The 25,619-nt window shown below is 24.4% G+C and overlaps 1 protein-coding gene across 1 annotated transcript in view; it reads left to right on the top strand.

Moving 5' to 3' along the window:
• LOC113556807 overlaps window positions 1-25,619 on the top strand; it is a 140,566-nt gene that overhangs the window by 84,163 nt on the left and 30,784 nt on the right. The window contains exons 5-8 of the mRNA XM_026961965.2: window positions 7,405-7,580; window positions 8,073-8,199; window positions 10,334-10,443; window positions 17,517-17,593. Of these exons, the coding sequence (XP_026817766.1) occupies window positions 7,405-7,580; window positions 8,073-8,199; window positions 10,334-10,443; window positions 17,517-17,593 (490 nt within the window). The remainder of the gene's footprint in view (window positions 1-7,404; window positions 7,581-8,072; window positions 8,200-10,333; window positions 10,444-17,516; window positions 17,594-25,619) is intronic.

The following is a 25,619-nucleotide window of genomic DNA, read 5'->3' as shown; positions in this document are numbered from 1 at the left end:
TTACCTTGAAACAGATTGACTAAAAATTAAAATCACAAAATTATAAATCATTATGTTTATAAATTATATTTTGTGAATAATAAAAATGAAATGTAAAAATATAATATAACATTAATTTAATAATATTATATTCATTTTTGGGTACTTTCCTGTTATACAAGACTGTGGCTATTTTCGCGACTATCTCCCAAGACTACCTCTGTTGTATAAAACTACCGCGGTTGTTTTGTGAAACACCACAATCCTGTTATCTAAGACTACCAAAATCTGCACACTTTCCTATTATCACAGACTGCCTTAGTTTTATTTAATATTTATATTTGTATAATGCGCCTGCATGTTTAATTCTTTGATATTTTTTTAATCAGTAGGTGTTTTAGGGATGGCTATATTCGAATTATATATACATAAAAAGGATTTAAATACCCAATAATCATTTATAATGTATTACACAACACACGCTACATATGTGGCGTATGGTCAATAAAAACAATAAAATAATAATTATAATAAATACAAAAATAATAGTGGTAAAAAATGATAAATCCATAAAAAAAATAATAAATAATGATGGCCACATTTACGAATTATATATAAAAAAAAATGAATAATATTAGTGTCGTATAATCATTTTAGATGTTTCTACATTAAAAAACTTTTGTATCATAAATTGTTCTCTATTTTAAATATCGATGTGTTAAAATGGCTGTAATATAAATTTTGAATCACTCTGTATATATGAATAATAGTATAATAGATAATATAACAATTGTGAATTGCTACGCTAGAACGCAGCGCGTAGATACCTATCGTACAGTTAATTGTGGTAGTTGCGATAAAAGCGGTAGTCTTGGGTGGTAGTCACGAAAATAGCCGTAGTCTCGTTAACAGGAAAGTACCATTTTGGTAGTCTTAAATAACAGGATTGTAATGTTAAAAATCATGGTAGTCTCGTATAACAGGAAAGTACCCATTTTTGGTATGGTAAACCCAATTAGTTTAATAATAATTATTACTATATTATTATTATTATTATAAATAGACCCAATGCCAATCAATGATTATCGATTTCTGCATGTCACAAAACACAAAAGTAAATTTTCATTTTATGAAATAATTATAAGAATTTAATTCCAGTTTTAGGTATTATTACGTGCGTATCATGGTTATTTTTATTTTTATTGAATAGAGTTGCTTGATTTTATTATGCCCGCATTCGATTTTTGATCGGTAATGCAGTCTAATTAGATTATAAAAACAAAAACTAGTCTTTACTCTTTAGTTTTGATTTTAAAACTATACATTTTGTCGTTAACGCTTAATAAAATCTGATAACACGTAAATTAAAATACACTATGTGGGCATGTGGCGAATTTAAACATTATGCATTTTGTTTAAAAAAAAAAAATTTAATTCTTGTACATTTTAACTTTTGTGTTACATGGTCAAATAAGGATTTTTTTTTTTAATTATTATCTTCATGTTTTAATTATTCAGTTGAAATATATGTTTGATTATGTTTCTATAAATTATAATTGTGCATTAATAATTATGAGTAAAAAAAAAATAAAAATAATTTCTTTGTATTATTATTATTTAATTTAATCTAAATATCTATACAGTAAATTATTATAATATACAATCATTAGTTATAATAAAGGGTCCCGTAAATATTAGCGCCGTCACTGGTTTTGTGCTTAAGACATTATTATATAGGTGCCCGCTAATGATTTTGAAACGACTATTGCAGTACCTAAATGTAGAAATATAGAACAGGGGTCTTCAATTTTTTTTTACGACGGACCAAATCAGAGATACGTTATTTCATTACGTTGTATCATTTTTTGAGGAATAAGGAAGTAATGAAATTGAAGAATAGATAAAGAATATACCTACTATATTATAGTCGATAGTTAGAAAAACCCGTCGATCACGTGTTTCTGTGTTAGGTAGCATTATTATTATTTCGAAGTTGATCGAAGTTAAATATTTTTAGTGATTTGACCAACAGACAACTGCGCGAGTAGGTACACAGTAACTTATAAATCAGATAAGTGTGATCGACAGGGTTTTCTATTATTAGTTATTATGAGTATATAAGTATTAAGTATAAAGTATAACTATAATAAGTTGTTATAAAAGAAACCAAATGAAAAAATTAATAAATTAATTTTATTTAACTAATTAAAAACAATGAAAACTATTATAATATAATATTAATATATTATTTTCAAAACATAAATTATTAGCTTGGCGGGCCATGGTTGGAGACTCCTGATACAGAATATTGTAAATATTAGTTTCGGGAAAGTTTATTAGTTTATATTTTATTTAAGTACTGTGTTCTGTGTGGGAATTTTTTCTTTCACTCACGTCGGTCTCACATGTATTAATTATGGTTAACTAAAGGTACGTTATCCTTGCAGCGTTCAAACGCAGAAAAACGAGATTCCTAGATGCAGCGTTTACACGCAACACGCGCCCGTTTTCTCTGCACGCGTCTCGACGCAATCATTTTTGATTTTTTGATCAAATTGCATTCACATATAGTGCTTGCAATCGTGATCGAGTACACATGTAGGTTTCTTTCATTAATTTTCAATTGTCTTTATCATGATGCAACAACAATTTATTTTGAACAATGACAATATAATTTGCGAGATACTCGGAGAACAAGAAGAATTTGAAGATTAACTATTTTAAGTATGATTTCCAAACAGAGGAATGCATAAAAAATCGTGCCTATTTTTAAATTAGTAAAATAACAATTGATAAGGGGCCTTGTATTAGATTTCAATTTTTTTTTTACAATTTATGTGAAGTTGACGCAGCTAGAACGTTTGAACGCATTAGTCCAGACTAGTTGTATGTGCGTTCGGCCGCACTGCGTGCTAAACGCAGGTAGAAAAACGGTCACATATAAAATACATATATCTAGTAACAATGCGCCTGACGCTGCAGAGGAAATATACTTTAAATAATTTGTATATACTCGTACGTTGTTATAATTATATACTAGACTGGTGGGGAAAAAAATATTTATCATTTTGTTTTTAAATTAAATATTTACTATCGTCTTGAGTCCATGTATAGTATAGTATTAAAGTTGCTTAAACCTAATTTAAAGAAAATCACATTTTTTCAGAACTTATGAAAATATTCACTCTGAATTAGTTTACCACTGTGAGGATTAAAATCGTCTGTTTGAAATGCAATAATAATTATATAAAAATAAGTTAAGACTTTGTTGATGTATTCCCTTTAGTACCTCCTATTTAGAAAACGATAATCGATTGTTTACTTGAAATAAATGTTTTTATGTTAGTAAGCACAGATAAACATTATTATAGATATCGATTTAAAATTTCGTCATCGACGCGATTTTTTAATTAAATGAACACGTTTACGTTTGATTTTGAATAGTACCTACCTATAAGTTTAATGATGAAAAGTCGCAGTGCGTTTTAACAACTAAGAAGAGATGTCGTTTACGTAACTTTGACCATCATCGTTTTTATCATTGTTTCATAGTTTTTCCTATTCAAATTTCTATTTTTATTCTAATTTGGTCGAAAATGCCAAACATTTCAGTTAATCTATTATAATATATTATTATGTTTTATTCCATGCAGCTCTTTTGTTTTTATTCGCTTTAAATTTCATAATTTATAATCATTTCGCGTTCGAAAACGCAATAATGCATGTGTGTTTAATATATATACCTATATATAAATACTTTTGCTTTATCCGACAACTGATTGCAATATTATATACATGACTGCTTCACATGAGCCAAATACAATGTTTTGTTCATAAAGGGAAGTATAAATTGTCATAAACTGTTTTAAATATACCATAATAATTAATATTATGCGTCATAATACAAAAGATATAAATTATTTTATAGTTGAAATACTAGATACTAGCTGTTGTTAGTAGATGGAACCATTTTCAAAAATGTTCTTGCATTTATTTGATAAAAGTTGTATATTTACTAAGTATATAGGTATGTACTGAATGATTCAATAGGATAGATCATCTACATTTTGTCTTCAATTTTTTCAGATTTTTATTTTTTCAATTTTTAAGTATACTTACTCTTTATGTTTAATTAGGTGTTTGTTAGTTGTTGTACTTATTTAAATTTTATAACTCACGGAATATCATGAAAAACACTCTTTTTAGTCTTTTAACTGTATACATTTTTTAAAAATATTGATAGTAGTTTGAGTTTAAGATATAGTGCTAAAATGATTGTATAATTATAGATATTAAAATGTTATTATGTATGTATTTAATCATTTTGAAATTAAAAAAAAAAATACTCGAATGAGATATTATATTAGATTAAATATTACATTCCATTATTTTATGTATTTAATGTCAAAGTAAAACCAAAAATAATTAAAATCTATTATCCTAATGCGTAAAACTTAATAACTTCAAACTTCTCGTTAGAATTTGAATTAAGCATACATTATAGATTTACAGTTAAACAATAATAAATCGTATAATAAAATATAATACGATATACAAATATATAGTATTATGGAGTTAATATATTATATTATAATTTATTATTAGGTTTATTTGGTTGTAAATCAATTATATTTAAAACGAAATTCGAACGAGTAGGTAGTTAATTATTCTGTAATTCTATTTTAAACTATAAACCATTGGACTATTTGCATAGGTATTCACAAAATAATTCTTAATATTTAAAAATTTACAATATATAATATTATCTACTTATTCAATTAGTGCTTAACATTACACGTGTAATGAATTACATGGACACATGTTCTTATCTGAAACGGGGACTATGTACCCTTGTATTTTATTGCTAGTTTGTATTGAAACTATCGAGATTTATCAATTTTGTATTTATTAATAACACATAATAGAAAGTAAATAACTATATCCAAGCAATTGATAATAAATATCATTACAAATGATTCAATATATATTTTATATATTTACTTAAATTATTTAAATTATTTTTGAAGAATATAAATTATAAATGAATTTTATATAATATTATTACGTAATATTTAGTTTTTTAAATATATGAAAATATAAGTAATGATTAAATAAATAAACCTAGACAATTTTAGAAATGTGATAAATAATAATTAAAATGACTAACAATAATGTATAAACAAATAAAAAATAGTAGGAACAACAACAATAATAATAATAGCTATCATCTATTCTTGAATTGTTATGAATAATAAATCAAAAACGAATGAAACTCGATCTTCTTAGTTCTTACAATAATTGTTTATTTTGATAAAGAAAAACTAACATATTTACTGTCTTGGGCGCCAAACAACTTCTCTTGGCCATAAACTATGTTTTTAGCGGCGAGGAACATCGTTTAAAACTAACGGACGCGTTACTGGTATGCCTAGCTAAATACTTGACAGCTAAAACAATCATTAATAGTTACTTTGTTGCATGCGTCTATCACCATTTAAAATCATCAAAACCAAACTTTAAATGTGGTTCTGCTAGGTAATTTTGAAATTGAACTGTAGAATCAGATTAATTATACAATTGTATTTATTACTGTATAGAAATTCAGGTGCACCGGAGTTGTTTTTTGTCTTAGATATTTGAATTTGCATATTGCTATTATTTTCACTAATATAATCTAATAAACACTCAACTCGTGTTCGAATTTCTTCTCTTACATCTGCTGTCTCAGTGTCTCGTGTTCTAAAGCTTTGTATCTTGAGTCGAAAAAAGATGAAATTTGTCTAACAGACATGACACTCGGAAGATTCCATAGTAATTTAAAACGATCTCGTAATACAGAATATTTAAAATGTTCAGTTATTTCATCTTCAATTAATTGAGGTCGTAAATACTTTTTCACAACAACGTTAAGAAGAAGCCTAGCCATTGAAACAGAACAATATTTTAGTTATATTTTATATTATAGTTGCTATAACGCCATAGCGGTCAATTGGCTCATTGTTATTTTGAATTGTTGTGCTACTTCTGCTGTAGTAATTTTAATCAGCAAAAACATTTGATACTAGTCCCCTATTTTTATAAATTCGATTCAAAACCACGAATACAGAGTTCCATCTCGTTTTACAGCATTGAATTAAACATTTCATCAGCAAACCAAGTTGTTTCTGTTAAATTTTTTAAATTTTGAGTAGCCAAATTTGAATGTTTTAAATGTAATGTATGATACTTATGATTAAAGCTTGGATTTGTGTTGAATTATATATTTATTACCAATTTTATTAAAACATTTTTGAACGCTCATGTAATTGTAATCAATTATATATAAACGTATATTTTATAATTGTAATAATCTGGATGGTAAAGTCTAGTCATGGTAAAATTGTTATCACGCTATATGAATATCTTATGACATAAATAAATTATTCAGTGATCGGCCGAAAATGTTGTATTAATCGTCGCTACATTCAGGTTACATAGCGACAGAAGTCATTATATTTATTTAGGGGAGAGGATTGGAATTACAATATTTATGTATATATGTTATTTTAATAAATAAATATTATTCGTATTTACTTCAAACTTTCATCTCCCGATTCAGAATAATTAAAATATTATATACCTTTGAATTTGAGTAGTTGTACCGGCATTATGTAATAGTGTAGTACTTGGAAATGTCTGCCGAATGATCCTGTAGAACCAGTCAACTAAACTCTTAATTTGAATTATCAGTACATAATACAAAATCCTTATAACCTTGGCGTTTACCATATTGCCACACCCAAAAAGTTTTTGACCGATGACTCATCTTTAAAACCAAAATAATAAAAATACAATGCTTCGCGTACCAACAGTAAAACAAACGCCACAAACACACAGTATCAAACATAATAAATAGATAAAATATTTTTACAAACTATCAAGACAGTGAAATTGACGATGAGATACCTCTGAGTTTATTTGTTTAAAATCATTTTAAAATAACTGTATGTCCCTATATATAATATTACAAAATATAATAAAAGTGTAGAACTAAATGGATTACTTACTTACATAATTTGTTTCTAAGAATTAACTCATAATATTCTTTAGGTATTTCATCTCCAACTAATAAAAAATTATAGTAATACGATTTTGAAATGATTGTACATATTTATTTGTTTTAATAACAAATACATTTTATTAAACGAGTTAATAATTACACCGGTGTCAGATTTTTACAACATAGACAATTAATACAAGTATATCGATAAAAAATACTTACGTATTAAAAACACCGATCTCAATTTATTTTTAGTATGTGTATTCAGGTTACGAATACAACACGTACTTAAATAACTTCATATTACTACAACCCATAATTTAAATAGGTCTTTCTTTTTGAACAAACATCTTTCCGTTAACTTAATTTTAGATTTTAATTTTTAGGTGGACTTTGGTACTGTTTTTCGTTTGTCTTCATCGGCAGAACCATTGAAAATCATAACGCTTGAAGTCAGTGGTCCAGATCTATTACGAGTTTCTGTTAACACGAGGCAGTCGAATAGGTCAGTGCTGATCGCTGCAGTTTTAGCCGATGGAATTACTCATCAGCTAGGGTTGGGGTAAGTTTAAAGTATTTTTTTTCGCATAATTTATTTAAAAACTATTTTGAATATAATTTTAATTTACAATAATTTAGTATTAAATAATAATACATTATTTTCATTAATGTACAATACGTCGTGTATTTCGTGATACCTATTATTACAGGTTACAACACTATGAAATTTAGATTTATTTAATGTATTATCATACAGTCGATACAATTGAATTCTGTACACATATAATATACTAAACTATAAATAATATTAAATACATAACTGCATAACATAACATTAACAGTATTATACATTTAATGATTATTTTAGTATAGAAATTACTAAGAAAATATTTCTATTCGTATTCAAAAACATTTCGATTTGTTTTTATTTTATTCACACAATTTGTTATACTTATACAATATAATATTCTATAGTAAATGAATCACACTAAACAATTTTATTTTTATTATTATTAAAAATACTTAAAAAATATTTATTCCATATTATTTAAAGATTTCAAGAAGATGAAATCATAGCGTATTTGGACTGCAGATGGGTTACGACTGAGACGTTGATGCAAAATTCATATGCCTCATCTCCAGAATATTATGACATGGACGTCTTTGAGGAATCGTTAACGGTAAGTTGTATATTTTATAAATATATTATAATGCTAATATTATACTATTTTCTGAGATATTATATCAATATTATTTTAGGTAACGATAAAATAATAAAATAAAACCTGTATTTAATATGTTAGTTGGAACGGCTTATACAATAAATGAGCTACATTTGTTAATCAAATACTTTAATCTTAAATTTAAATCCTTATTTAGATTTGAATTAATTGACATAGTATAATACAGTAGTATAGATTTCACATATATTGTTGAGAACAAAACGAAAAATCCATAACTATGTTTATGGTATATATTATTTTTAACGACTCTTTTAAGATTTAAACTTAGAAATATATTACTGTTTTAATCATATTTTGTACAACGAATAGCGTAAGCGTTAATACTTGTATCGTTTGTCTTTGATATTATTTAATTTTAAAAAGCAATCATTAATTATAACATTTTTTAAGTATTAAAATTTATTTAACTACCAATAGAATAATTATTATCTTGAAGCGTGAAACTTTTAAACTTATATTCTACAAATAGTTATTCGGAACAATTAGATAGCATTTATATTATTATAAAATTACTCATAAATTCATAACCTTATAATATCCAGTTACCTGCCTAAATTTCGGTTCAGTTGATCTGTTTTCACAAATCATACTTTTTAAATAATATTTAAATAAACTTATGGGCACGACAGTAGCTTATTGAAAAAGTCTATATGTTTATCAGTAATTATAAACAATACGTTTTTTGGTTTATTCTTCTGGTATCATATACAATGAAATTTTAAACAGTTTTGATTAATTTTTTAAGATTATGAGTAATACATTTTCTGCATTTTCAAGTTAAAAATCATTCATTTAACCGGTTAGTGAATATATTTCTGAAAATAGTTTTACCAACTTTAGGTTCTGTGTAAGTTAAGTAATTTAAAGTTAATTTTATTTGCCCTGTAAACAACAGAAACATTTTTGTGTTCAGTCTTAGCCCTTAGGTATTTTTTTATTTTTATATTTTAAAATATACAAATGGCTTTATAGAATTTTTTATTTTATTGATTATCTAATCAATTCAGTTTTAGCATTCACTATTCATATTGAAACACTGAACATAACTATAAAAAAATAGACTCAAAACTATAACTTTATCTTAATATTAGGTCTTATAAATAGTAAAAATAGTTAAACATTTGTACTCGATTCGTTAAAAACAGTAAAATTATAGTTATTTCAATCTATGTCAGTATTTTTTGATAAACGTAACGCAATTGTGTAATAATTATTTAAATATTACAATTATTATAAATTACCGTGTTTAATTAAATAAATCATAATTTTTAATTATACTCAAGTATAATGTTATAGTTGGTTACACTATTTGACCTGTATGTCTGTACAATTAAAAAATATTGTTGTTAGCGTACTACACTAATAGGCTTGCTTTAAAATATCGATAGATAATTGCATCATAGCTTACATCAATTAATTAACACAATTTTATCAGTAATATCAGCAGGGATTACAACAAAAAAAAATATGAAATTTGAAATTTGAAATTGTCAGTAATAATTAGTCATTAGAGGTTTACAATATTTAGCTATAATATTATATATTCACTTCTATATTATCCATTTCAATCATAATATGAAATTCGAAAAAAATCAAGGGTTGCATCAATTGGCCCAGAGACACAATTTCAATGGAAAAACTGAGGGTACTGAAGCTTCTCTATATATTTTTTTTAATGTTATCTTGAGGTTATGGATACTTGTTATTATTAAAATCTAAATTAACATAAAACAATTTGCTGGTGCTAATTTCAAAATTGGAGTTGCTAAGCACATCTATTAACCAATATATGGTATACGCGCTGAATAATAATAATAACTTATAATATGTTATATGATATTGTGATTTTATGTGTGTACGATCAACATTACATAATAATACATACGTACAATAATAGATTGGAAACATATGTTCATAATATAATGATGAATCAGTTTATTTTTATTATATCCAAAAGGATCTTTCTTGGATTCGTTTATACAGCGTGGGTTTCCGGTTTCATCTGGTTTACGGTGGTTATAAATAATATTATATTAATTGGATTTCGTCGTTATTGGGGTGTGTTTCGCAGGCGGATTTGGTGCAAATGATCGTCGTACCGGACCCAACAGCCGTTTCAGACCAGTGCACCGTGTTTCGGATAGCCGTGCTGGACACAGAGATTGTCAAAACCAAAATAAGGTCAGTATAATATAATATTATAGTATGATAATGATTATAATAGAGAATTGCCGAAATAAATCTACCGGTATTTATATATTCATTAAAATCCGCAGAGAAAACGCCTCCATTATATAATAGTAATATAATATATATAACCAGACTTATTTGTTTACCAATCGTTTAAATATAGTATTATAAACGATAGAGCAGGAGTGGCCAATGGACTTTGACCGAACAATGCGTATTTTTTATTGGAAAAAAAAATATTCTTCGATTAAATTTATTCTTCACAGCTTCGATATTCGGAATGAATAAACCAATTACGTTTCAGACGTTCGTTATAAATTAATATTATTTAGGTACCTATTAACTTGGTACTTCACATAAAAGAAATTGAAAAAATAATATGCTCACTGTTAAAATTATTATTTGCAGGAGTCTCTTAGTTTTTAAACAATATTTTAAAATATTTAAATAACTTATTTTCTTGAAGTAATTATTTAATATACTTTTCTAAACTGTAATATTGATTAGCAATATTTGTGTTACCGATCAACCGTATAAAACATCATTTAATTTTTTCTATTCATTATTTATTATGTTTATTATTTAACTTTAGTTTTGAAGTGTTTATTTTTAAATGGTACTCTTGTAATACATATCGTTTGCAAGAAAACTGTATAATGCGTCAAGTATAACCAGGGCTTGAAATCGAAATAAAAATTATCGATTTTAATTTCAATTTTGCTTATCGATATCATTTTTTTCCGATTTCGATTTAAAAATAATATATTGATTTTGTAGTTTTATGATTTTTTTATTGATGCAGAATATCGATTTAATTATATTATGATTTCGATTTTAGTTTAATTTTAAAATTTACAATATTAGAAAAAATATTTTTCCAAGCATTTTATTTAAAAAGCCAAACGTGTGTAGGTACCTATCAAAATAAAAAATGCAATAACAACAAGTCAACAACAATCGTTCGTCGAACCCCGATTCTTATTATAGTATTATCCTATAATATGTATACTATATTGTAAATATTCTATTCTCAAAAAACAAAATATTAGACATTAGTTATTAATTATTAATAGTTATTACTATACACACTATTGTACATGATATGCAATATGTATAGTCAATGTTATTACCCAATTTAACAATGAGTGTGCCTATGAACAATATAAAATATAAATAGACCTGATGTCTGTTTGCTTGTATACTTTTGAATTTAAAATTAATTTTTTTTTTATATTTATTTAAAATCGATTCGATTATGTAATGATTTTGATTTTGATATAAATTATCAATTTTAACTTTTTCAATTTTAATAAACATTTTGAACATTTTTTGAAAGCATTCCTGACGTTGATATTACTTTTGATTTTTTAAAAGATTTTTAACGATTTTTATCGATATTTAAAATCGGTTTTGAAATCGATTTCAAGCCCTGAGTATAGCTAATTTAATAAATTTGACTTGACAATATATTTTGTTTTACATACAATTTCTTTACGATTTCTTCAAATATTTACGAAATTTGAACCAACAAATGACTAACTAAAGCAATTATATAAATTGTTATTTTGACACTATACTGATTTTTGTAAAATAAATTTTTATAAAATAAATACTAAAGTCATTATTACCTTATATTTTCAAATATAATATTTTAGCAGAAAAATGTCCATTATGCTAATTTATTTATTGAGCATTGTTCATTTTAAATGCTCGACAATATTGTATTTACTTTGTTCAAGTTTAATATTAACACTTTTGCTAATTAATCATTACAAAACGGAGTTTACATTAATGTATTTTTTGTTTGCGCCGCTTGCGTTTAATTATTATGCTTGTGTACGATGGAACCGTTGAAATCGGTATCATTGTTATCTTTCGACATTTCAATTAGCCTACAGATTTGTACACAGTAATTTAATAGCACATACATATGTGTAGGTACTGTAAACATTAATATTATTGTAACAATAATCTATATACCTATTTTCTTTCTATGATAAATTACAATACATATTTATATCAATACTATTGTTATAACTTATACTTATAATATTTACATATTTTATCATAATTATTATTCATTAGTTATAATATCAGTGTGTATAATTTGATTGAAAAATTATTATTATATATTTAAACCCATAATATTTGTTAATAAACCTTTACGATACACTTTTAATTTATTATTTTAAATTATATTGCATGTAATCGTTCAATAGTTATCGATTTCACATCTGAATACTTATTCCGACCGTCTTAAGTGAGGTAGATAATATTATGCTCTAAATATTTAAGCACGTTTTAAACACTGTTCTGTTCTGTTCGTACGCGGTAGTTGTTACATAAAGGATACTGAAAATTTTAACCGGAAGTACTATGCAATCCCTCAGAGGAAATACCGGATAACGTTTGGACGTGATGCGAGAGTAGAAGTTTCTAACTAAAAAGTTTTTCATTATTTTTAACAAGAATTGCATTCCAAGAATGATCATGAAAAAAGAGAACATAAGAAACATAAGTAATTTGATTTATTTCTTAAAATGTATAATATTATCGTCTATGTTCAAACTATGTCTTAAAGCAAATTATTATTAAGTCTGCAATAAATTAGGTTAAATTTATAATAATACTTATACGGCGAATTGCGCATAAGTATTATTGTAGCTTTGGATTATGATTTTATATTGTTTTTATTAATTTATTTTGTAAGACACATCTGATAAACGTTAGAATCGTCTTTAAATTACCAATAATTGTATTATCTTGAAATTTAATTAAACACACGACAAATAAAGTACTATTACTCGATTAGCCATAAAATACAGAAGTTTAATTGGATGAGAGGTTCAAACAGACACCATAGATGTAAAACTTTGACAGTTTCCAATAGAAAGTTTAAGGTGTCAAAATGGCCAAAGGGTAAACTCGTATAACATTTCTCAAAGAGTAGTAATCAGATAACGAGCCCAGTTTAGCTAAAAATTCCAAGAATTTCTAATAATTAAAAGTTAAATATTGTTAAACTTGATACTCAACTTAATGATAGGTACTCGCTGTAGGCAGTATAGTAAGCTGTAAGATTTAAATAATTTTAAAAACATTTATTAATCTTAGCATAAAAAAAATAGGGGCAAAATATTTGGCAATGTATAGTTTTAAATATTTAATACAAGTGTGAGTATATGTATAATCGTATTATAAATAATAACAAAAGCATACCATAGGATTTGAATGAACTCGTGGGGCGGACGTTTTTAATTAAATCATTTGATAAATCATTATATTTGGAAAATGTTTCTGAGCTTACCTAACCTATTGATTTATAAATTGTCAATATTTGTCTGAAAATGGGTGTTTACTTTATGATTAATGTTTTAATGTTTTTCTCGAAAACCATTAAGACATTATTTTTAAATGTCTTAAGTAAGTCTTTTTTTTTAGATTTTATTACAAGAAAAATTGTTTTTCTGAAAATACTCGTATAAATCAAACACATTGTTAAATCAATATAACTCTATAGCTACGTTTAGATTCAGGCTTAATTTATTGTATTACTGACATAACAACCAGTGAGAATAATAACATTATAAATTTACCATGTTTCTCTAGAAAACCTTACTATGTGAATTTATTTAATAGTCTATTTTATAATATTTTTTAACAATGAATTTTAATGGATAGACTAGTTATAAATTAACATTATTTTATATTAATTTAACTAAAATAGTTCGATAGTAAATATTGTGTGTAAGACCTTCGAAGGTTGAGAAATAATCGAAATTTCTAATTATCACTCATTCACACGTTATCTTGGAGAAATGAAACATTGTCAAAATAGTGTACCTGATTTGTTTATCTTAAATTCCGTGTTATCAAAATTGTATTATTGAATTGTATTTATGAAATGTTATTCTTACTAATTGAAAAATTACTGTTGAAATCGGTTTATTAGTATGGTATACTCAATATGTAATTAATGCTGGAGCTAAAAATAAATGTATCTTGTCAAAAGCATGCAGTGATAAATAAGTATACCAAAGTCGGTCAATTATAAATTATAACCTATAAATAATAAAATATGCAAAACGCATGTTTATGGTTAAAAAAGAAAAGGTCAACATTTAATAAATGTTTTATGATGTCATGAAAAATTCAAAAAGATTTTAATTATTTTTCATTTGTTACCTTAGTTATTTATATAATAACCTTAGTTCATATATAAAATATACTATAATGTTATGAACTCACCAATATCAAAATATTTTTTTTTTCATGTACTTAAAATAAATTAAGCTAATTTAACTTAAATTTTGTCAATGAGGTTTAGGTCATTTAGGCTTAGGTATGTTTTTCGTAGCTGAGTGCATCCCCAGGGCATTTGAAGCGATTATTTATGTAATTATATTTAAACGGTTAATGTATAGTATGTAGACGCAGCTTTATTTTGGGTTTTGTTACACAATAAGTTACAATGTGGGTAAATCTTTTTTTTTCAATCCCGGCCATGATTACTGTTTTGCATACTATATGCAATAAAATTTAATCACATCAATATTCTTATATGTACCTATCTATTTATCTTAGATTGCTAAAATAATTCTGTGATCTTATACTTACCGTCTTAAAACATGGTCTATCATACTTATTTTGTTCTTTTCTTGTTAGTATTGTTAAAAAGTAATCCAGTTAAAGTATATTTGTAAATAATGTAATTCCTCTACAGAAAGTAAAAATAAAAACATAAAGTAAACGTAAAATATCCTTAATTTAAAAAATATAATATAATTATTTATAATAAATACTCCACTATTTTTCCCTTAATTGTTTATTACTAATAGTTTGTCATCTTTAGTCTATTAACAATAAATACAACTATAACGTTTTATCAATCAAATAATCATGACTTCTGTACAACAAATAAAACTATTAAAACGATAATAACTAATACATTCAATATTGCATATTTTTAATAGGTTAATTTTTTATAATCTTTGTTAAATTTTAACTATATACACATGATTTGGTCTTTACGATTATTCATTAAAATACCGTTACTAATGATACGCTTAAAAATACATAAATTACAAAAATACTTAATTATGTTTGTTGTTTTGTGTATAGTTATTAAACTAAGGGGGATTTTTTTTCGAACTATAACAATTTAAATGAAAAATATATATTATATTATTATTATTTATTATATACTACGCACTCATTAGCTATGGCAGGTGGTAGTTAAAAAGTAATAAAAATATTATATAGATCATTTAAATACTACTATAATGTTAATAATAATAACTTATTGTAAAAAATAAGTTAAGTATTTTAGTAATTCTTTGGATGTTTTTATAATTAAAACATTCAGGTATTATCTACCTTGTAAAGCATTGAAAAGTATTTACATTACCATTTTTAACTATTCGCCATAAGTTAAAATGATTTAAAACATGATTTTGCATGCAATTATTCTAGGGATTTGTTTTATAAACACCAACAGTTTTGATGTTGAGTTTTAATAATTAATTTTGATACCACTTTATGTGTAAATTTATTTAAAAGCTAAAATGTTACGATGAGTAAATAATTATTATGTTATCAACATTTCATGAAAATTAGAGATGCACTATGTTCTTATTATCATGTTTTATAAGTATAAAAACATAAAAAAGATTACCAGTTAGATTTTTTACTTAAATTATACTCTAAAAGCTTTTGTAAGATACAGCGTGGTAAACAAATATTTATGCAATAACTATTATTATTATTTTTTTTATGGATCATAAATAAACATTGACAGCAGCGGCCGTTGGTTTTTATATTAATTTACAATAAATGTTATTTAAATAAATTCGTTTAATTTATATTTTCTTAAAAATCTTAAAATTAGGTAGGTGGTGTTTGCGTTCGGTCTGAGTGCTGCGTCTAGACTAGAGTGTTGGGGATGTTTAGGACGTTTAAGTTGTTGAGTTCATCTGTGTCTGGATGTATTCTATAAAAATATGGTTGATTGATAATTCGGTACCGCAGGTAGTGCACGTAGGTTTTTCTTCCTTTGCCATAAGATATTCATGTGTTATTAACTATTATTATTCAACACAAAAATAACATTTTCTTATATTAATAAATTACTCAAGTATTTTAAAGTTTCAAAATTTAAGACAAATTTAAAGAAATAAAAGATTTAAAATAATTATAATATGCAAACAAATGTTAAATATTAAATTATATTAATTATTTTTAATTCATTTTAGTTAAGATTATATAATAATAAACTATAATATGAAGTAATGGAGCGAATTGAAATTGAAAATATTAAGTATAATTTTAAAATTTGTTATGAAAAATCATATAGTTCATCTAACGCTATTAAAAATAATACAAAATAACTATTTCAAAAATAATTATATATTTTTTATAATATCTGTGTGTTTTTATTAATAAATTGTGTGATTTTTTAGAATTCATTATGGTTTTTAAATCGATTGAAATTCAAAGATTTATGTCAAAATGAATATAGTGGCTTACAATTTTAAAATTAATATATTATAATCAATTAATCACAAATAAGTGGCAGTGTTTAAATTAAATATTTTTGTTATTATTAATCCTTTTTAACAAACAAAGTTTTTAAGATAGTTGAATACCCAACTATGTGTTATGTTATATTATTATACAATAAACTAAGATTAGCTAACTAAAAACTTAATTATTATAATATAGTTTTTAAAGTACTACTTTGATGTTTTTTAAGTTAAATTCAGAAATATTTTTAATGTTAAATAATTTGTGGTACAATTGTAACTCAAGTATAATCTTTTCATACAATTTTTAATAATTTTTGTAATTTATAAGATAGGTAATTGTATTTCATTTTAAAGACAAAAACAAAATCGTACAATAAATAATATTTATTTTAAATCTTCTAAGTATTTTTTATCATGGATTTTTAAAGAATAAAAAATATATCTTATTATATACTTATTACTTAAATATATGTTAACTATTATTTTGAGCTAAAATCTCACATATCTAATAGAATATAATATATTTTTTTTATTTTACAGAGATAAATCTCAACGCAGTACCAATGGGATTATTAACGGTGAACATGAAATTAAAAGAACTATTTCCAAACACTCGGGTAAGTGAAAATTATCAATTGTAGTTATTTTATTTTACATTTACTACAGTGAACACCAAATAAAAATATACATTGCTATATATAATGTATATATTTATTTAATTATGTATTATTACATTAAAGTTTTCATCGTTACATTTCTGATATTTATAACGCATGTTTAAATTCAACTTTATAATTTTCATTATTATATATTTACTCACAACAGTGATTATCTACTAAAATGTAAACATAGATACAAAATATTATTGAAATTACTTATTTTTGTAAACATGATTTTTGTTTTAAAATGTTTGAATATAATACACAATATTTTGTTGTATTATATTAATATATTATGTAAAGAGGATTTTCATCGTAATCAAGAATCCTCCACACAAAAAAAAAACCAATTTTATAATTATTTAGGTACCTATTATTATTATTAGTTATATAAACCTGTATAAATATTAATTTATATTAGAATTAATTCTTAGCGGATGTTTCATATTTAAAAGCGAATACAACCATGTAATAAGATTATCATCGGTTTGTTGCAATAAAGTATATTTAATAAACTTATTAAACCGGTATTATTTATACATATATATATAGACGAAAAATATGTTTATGAACAACTATTGTTAGAATAAAATACTAAAAATAATTCCTTAAGTCTGAATCTGAAACCACAAATTCCCTTATGTATAACCAGTAACCACCTAAATAAAATAGTTTTTAGACTTGTTTTATTTTATTTTTTTATTTTTATTTATTCTTCAAGAAGATAATGGGCCTAAATGATCATGTTAATTTCTTGTATGAACTCATGGACTCATTTCTATTATTATTATTATAAAATAATAATAGTTTTATTATTTAATTTAAATTATCTCTATTGTTTTCCTAAAATATTGAAATTCTTCCACATAAAAACATTAAACACGTAAATTTAGAATTAAAACAATAAAATTGATTTTTTTTTTCATAAACGTAACGCCAATTATTTTAGTGAACGACAATTTTTAAATTGTTTAAATATTTATGCTTGAACCTATACTGGCTATATTTGAAAATTTTATTAGCACTGTTTTTGATTAATCATATATATAATTAAAGAGAATAGTACCAACAGTTTAAATCATCTGAAATTTAATTTGTGGTTTTTAATGGTAAGCAAGGTGATGACAAAATAATAACTTGAGTTAGTTAAAATATGTAATTCAACATTAAATTCGTTAAGTTATGAGTTAATAAAGAATGTAGATATAAAAAAATAATAATATATATAATCCTAAAAGTTAATAGTTATGAGAAATATATTAATAAGTATATAATTTAGTTGAAAATTATACTGTTCATTTCTTTTGATTATTATCACCTGGGGAACGCACTGAAATTGTTCATCTTTCAATCTTTTTCAAATAGTAACTATTGGTTTTTATTTTACTATTTATTTTTATTGCACATTTTGTACAAAATTGTGTCACTATAATGCTTCAAGGAATATTATTTATTTTATTATTGTTATTTTAAATTATTGTGCACAGCTTGATTAGACAGAAAAATAATAAATAAATCAGTTATATACAGTTATACATATGTATAATAATGAATTTAACTTGTTGTATTATTTTTAAAATTAACTGATTAAAGTTAGAAGTTATTAGAATAAATACTTTAACTAGCTTTAAAATATTAACACATCAATGTCCTACCTTTAATTGCTTTTTTTATTGTATATTATGTATGTATTGGCATTGTTTTTCACATGTGTCATTGTGTGTACAGAATCATATTTTTGATAGGAAAAGAAATTTAAATTACAAATTTGTCGGTAAACAGATATGCACAATGTAAATTAGATTTTAAACGTTGGGTTTTCTGTTATATAGAGTTTATAACCTTTACCAACGTCAATTGTATTGTTACTGCAGAAAGTTGTCTAGGTTAAATGATTTTAAGTTCATTTTTTTACAAAGTTTATAAATGCATAGAAAAGGATGAACGCAATGAACATTCCGAGTGAAATTAAATGTTTGTTTAAACGGTTTGTCCAAGTAGACGTGTATTCATAGATATAGAGGTATATAATAATATATTCCCTCTCTTACAAGGATCAGTGGGCACCTATAAAGGTTTAAGCCGTTTCCACAAAACGTTTTCCACTTGAAAGTTTAATTAATAGCCGTTACTCTTTGTTCTTGCGTCTTTCAATCAAACGTTTAATTAAACGTTCGTGATTAAATTCATTTGACTTGCTGGCGCAGCAATGTAAAAAAGTATCGAAGAAAAGAAAAGAAAAACTAAAAAAAGAGAAGAAAATATTACAATTATTACAAAAAAAAGAAAAGAAAAAAGAAACTCACTTCTCTATTCTGTAATGCCATATTTAATGTCAACCTAATGAAGGAATGAGCGAATTCCACCTCTTTATTTTCAGTTATTTTTGTTTCGTCTAACGAGTCGACCCGTTCGTTTCCATCCTGTTATAATAATTTCTTATTTGATAGGAAATGAAACTTTTTTTCCTCTTTACGTTTCTGGTCGGTAATCGTCGTTTAATCCGACAACACTCCCTCCAGTCAGCCAACAGCCTGTATTATATTATAATATACCTGCAATACTATAGGTTATAATATAATAGGTTCATATACCTATATTTTAGTTTATACCTAACGAACGGGAGCCACGCTCTACCCGCGAAACCCCTAACGATTGTAGTCGTACTACGGTCGAACCGCTCTCATGAACGTCCAGGCGTATAATATAATGTAAAAATACGTCGTACGGAAAGCAGAACTGAGAACATAGTACATACATATATATTTATATACTTTGCTCACATCCAACGGGCGCCACGTTATTAAAAACCATAAATCCGGTGCCGCACATTTCAACAGGCACTCGACTTCGTGTCTGTCTGTCCGCGTTTAATGGATATCCTTATATTCCTTATTATTGTTGTGCCACTTTGAATAATGTATGGTTTAATATTATTATTATGTGTGTGCACGTTCGAAGCGTTGTGATAATGTTTTGACGAAATACGCGCCGTATAATATAATATTAGGCCACTACAATGGTTCTCACACTACTGAATTGGTACGGGCGATAAACTAAAATATAATGTATAAGTATGTGTATATAAAAAATGAACATTATGCCTCGTGTAGAAAAGTTTCGTTTTCACTTATTATAACAGCGGTGTGGTAATTGACTGATCCGTAATTCTCGTAATTATATTATTATGTGCGCAATAAAATGTTTGAGAACCTCTGTCTTATTAAGTTATAACTAAGGGATAAAATAATAAAAATTTCACTGTTCTCAACCAGGATTGCTCTCACCAGCGTACATACGCATGTACTGTGTAGTTGTGTAGATCATATGAGTACTCCGTTCCACTATGAAACGGAATCTCGCATGCCACCATTCCCAAACCCGTCTGTCGATAACAAGGAAATAATCTCTAGCATTATCTTCTGCAAAAAAACGAAAAGCGCATAATATGCATATTATTTTTGCGATACATAATGTATGCCGTTTCAAGATACTAAAAATACATAACAAATATACTTGATGATTTACACCCCCCCCCCACAATCATTTTTTATATTAATGTATTTATTCAAATTCTGACCTTTGGAACTGCTTAACCATATTTTATACTTAATTCAAGGAATAATGATAAAGTATCAAATAAAAATAGTTTTATTTAAAATAAAAAATAGAATTAATTTTTTTATCTAGTACATATATTTATTATAATACATTTAAATAATATTTAGAATTTTTACATAAAATTTTAATATTATAATATAAATCATTTTATTTTAAAAGATAATACCTACGGTTTACAGTTTACACTTATTAACTCATAAAATATATTTGTTTTAATTTATTATTTTTAAAACCATTGATTTATATAGTTAAAGTTCCAAAATTTACAAATTACTATTCCGGCTCACGTATTTTCAACATGAGAAAGAATAAGTTTGTAAAAAAATATTAATATTATATGTAATCCTTATTACGAACGTATTATTATGTTGAATAACTAACTACAAAACTAGTAAATCACACATAATTCTGAAAGGCTTTAATTATAATGTATAAGCTAAAAAATAAAATCGTGTCGGGTATCTAACTTTAGTGTGCTAAATCCATCAAATACTAAATTTGTTTATTGTAAAGGTTTGTGAAAACGTTAGAGGTATTTAAAATAATTTATTTTAATACCGTCTCCACTGAACTAAATATATATATAAAAAAAATAGTTCTGTGGCCTTCACTCAATACTGTTGTGTTGATTATATATTTTGCTATATAAACTAATTAAAAAAAAAGTATTGGATAAAAAAAAAATTGATGAAAAAACATTTGAGATAAAAAAAATGTTTAGTATTCAATCTCATTTATTAATTGTATACACATTTATATAACATATATATAATATTATAATACTATATTATTATAGTAAAATATAAATAAATGGCAGATTTAATTTACAAATTTCATTGCATATTTGCAAGTTATAATTTCTTAAATATAATAGAAATTTTTAGAAAAAAAGCGAATGTATGCATGTTCTTAACAATATTGTTATTCTTAGATCTAAGTAAGATCATAAATATTCTTAAGAGTTTGTGTTATATCTTCGTTTTAAAGGACTTTACAAAGGCAGATTTTAAAAATTATTTATAAGAAATACGAAAATTTAAATAAATTAAATATATTAATTTCTAATATTATAAAAAGCGTACGAGTACAAATATATTATCTAATAATTATAATAGGTATATAGATTGTATAGGTATATGGTATATATTAGTATATACATACATCAGTTACCTACTTTGGTAAAAGATTATTTTTGAGAGCCTTAATATTTAAATGCTATAATATAGTAATTCTAAACAAAATATTTCTTTGTTGAGTTGATATTTGAAAAAAAAAATGTTCAGACAAAATAAAAACATAAATTGTATTTAAATAATAGCGTCAACACGTTGACGTCGTACAGAAGAGAATTTAAAACTTTCGAGTATATCGTTTGAATAAAAAGACATATTTGGACTTAGTGATTTGAATAGTATATACTAAACGTAGCTTTAGCAAAAATTTTAAATCTCAAATCTTTATTATTTTTAAAATAATTAAACAAATTAAATAAATTAATTTAATATATTAAAAACGGGAATACAATTTTTATTATTAATTAGAATTTAATTTAGGTTGACATATCACGTGTCAGATAAATGAAATAACTAACGTTCGGCGAATAAATCAAAGAATAATGATAAAATCATGATATTTTTTAATGACATCAACGAAAAAAAGTTGATAAAAAGTAATATGATTTAGAAAAAAAAGGTTATTTTCCAATTTGTCGATATTAAAAACGAAACAAATGTACGTTCGTGCGTATTGAATCTTATAATTATTTAAATATTAAATCCTGAAACTGGTCAATCAAAAAACGTTTAAAGATATTATGTGTAGAGTTATCACATTATTTCAGAAAAGACTGAATTTAATCAATTAATTCATTAAAATATGATCCAAAGGTCTCTTAGTAATTTATTTATTTATCTATAACTGATAACGGTTCAGGAAGTTGGATTAAGATGGTAAAAATATTGTAATGCAATAAATGCCATCAGAAATAACAAAGAAAACATTGGAATCCAGCAAATAGGCTTATTTTTTTCTAAATTTGATATTATTATTATTCGGTAAATTTTCTGTCGACTTTTTTTTTTTTTAATCAATTTTTAGATTTTAATTACGTAGTTATTTATCTTACGATAATTTTAAGTAAGATGAATTTTTAATTAAAACGCCGAAAAAAATAATAATGTTATTATATCTTAATATTTGATTTTTATTTCGATTGAATTTTGTCAATTTTTAAATTTGATTTTTATGGTTATAGACCATTGATAAATTGAATGTATTTTATCGGTTACATTATATTTTAAATATGTTACCATACTTGAGTTTCCGAAAGGTAAATCAATTATCAAGGTTTCGCCGCAATAAAGTTTAAAATTAATAGGCTGGACATCAATCATTAAATAGATTTAATTCGTCATTGTTTTCTGAATTTCAAATTGTTATTTAGTTTATTACTATATTATTGAATTTATTTTTGTTGTCATTATACATCGTCAGAGATCGTTATGGAAAAATTCATTGAAATCGTCTTGTGTATTCTAGTTTATATATTTTTTATACCATAACTAGAGCTATTTAATCGATGTTTGAGATTTAAAAAGTCAAAATTCTATGTAATACACCTTTAAGTTATTCAATTTTTTTTTATCACATGTGCATATTAAATTTTTATAATACAATTGCTATATTTTTAATAATTTAAAAATAAATGTATAAATTACTTGAATAAATAATAAATCATTGGTTTTCCCACCGTACAAGAGTGTAAATTAATAATGTTATACCTTATACATCAGCTCAGTGGAATAATTATGACCATTGTGTGTGTGTGTGTGTGTGGGAGGAGCATATTTATGTTTCATAACTGTCTTAAGTTAAGCGTGGATTAAAGCAAATAAAAATATATACCTTTTAATTTATAATAATTCATACATTATATATATATATATTTCATAGTAATATATTTAGTTCTTTTTAATCAATTAACACATTATGTAAAAAAAAAGATCTCAATATGATATATCACCTATTTCAACCTCCCCTTAGTTACGTTATTGCACGAGCTACATATTCTTATTATAATAATATTTCGTTAATATATTGTGCATTCAGGTTGGAAATAAAAATATCAAGTTTTATATATATTATAATTTACGTTTCCTGAGAAAATGGACGATTACTAATTATGATCTGTAATAGTTACTTTTATATATTCTAAAATAGGGTGCATTTAACTTGACTCAAGTATTTTTGTTGCCATTCTTCTGATAAAAATATCATTTAACTATTCATTATTAAATATGAATTTAGGAGTGGCTAGTTTTTTTTTTTTGGAACTAAATAAGTATAATTTTTAATTAAATTATTTTAATTAGTTACTTATGGTTTCTGCAATAACAATCCGTTATTTTCCGAAAAAATGTCATTACTCGTTGACTTGTAAAGTTTGACTAACTTGGTAGTACTTATAACATTTATAAAATGTTCAATTTACGTTCTAATTGAATTACGACTATTTAAGTGATAAACTGTTTTATTTATTAAAAATATATTTATTTTTTTTTTACTTTTCCATAAAATAATTGTATTTATTTGTTTAACTACAGCTAGATAATGTGATTTATATAAATAAACAGTTTTTGGCACTATCGATAGATCTTTCAGAATTTTAAATGATCAGCGATGTTTGGATGTAAATAGATTTTGCAATAATGTTTTTTTTTTCAAAAAAATTCCATTAAAAATAGCTAATATATGGTCTATTAAATCGATTCGTGTATCATATACCTGGAAATTATTAGTCAAACATTTATTTTAAGAATCTCAATACTATTTTATAACATTTTTATTTTATAATTTTGATGATAAAATAAAATATATGTACTATAAGATTTTAGTGAATGTGTATTATTACATTTCTGTATTCTGCGATAACTGTAATAATATATCATTGTTTGAAATTTGGTTTTAAATATTTCTTCAATAATTTTACCGTAGTTTATTAGTATTTAAATTGTATTTAATATGTGTTAATATGTTTTTTAAAGTTATTCATGAAAATTTAGTTATACAAACAAATCATATAATATTATTAAAGTTTAATCTCGACATATTCTGTCAAGGAAAAATCTTAGAAATCAATAATTTATAAATGTTTTTATTTTTGTACATAAATGTTTATCTTCATCCAAAATTTACTGCACACATAATTTATTCTTGTACAAAATTCCGTCATAATTTCCAGATCAAAAGAAGAAATAATAAAATAAAAACGTAACTGTATAAACTTTCACAAAAAGCTTACACCCTACCGTGTGATGTTTTAAGTACATTTTTTTTTTTTTTTGGTTATAAATATAATCTTAAA

Source organism: Rhopalosiphum maidis, chromosome 1 (assembly GCF_003676215.2).
Source record: "Rhopalosiphum maidis isolate BTI-1 chromosome 1, ASM367621v3, whole genome shotgun sequence".
NCBI lineage: Eukaryota > Metazoa > Arthropoda > Insecta > Hemiptera > Aphididae > Rhopalosiphum > Rhopalosiphum maidis.
This window is presented reverse-complemented; position numbering and strand designations above follow the sequence as displayed.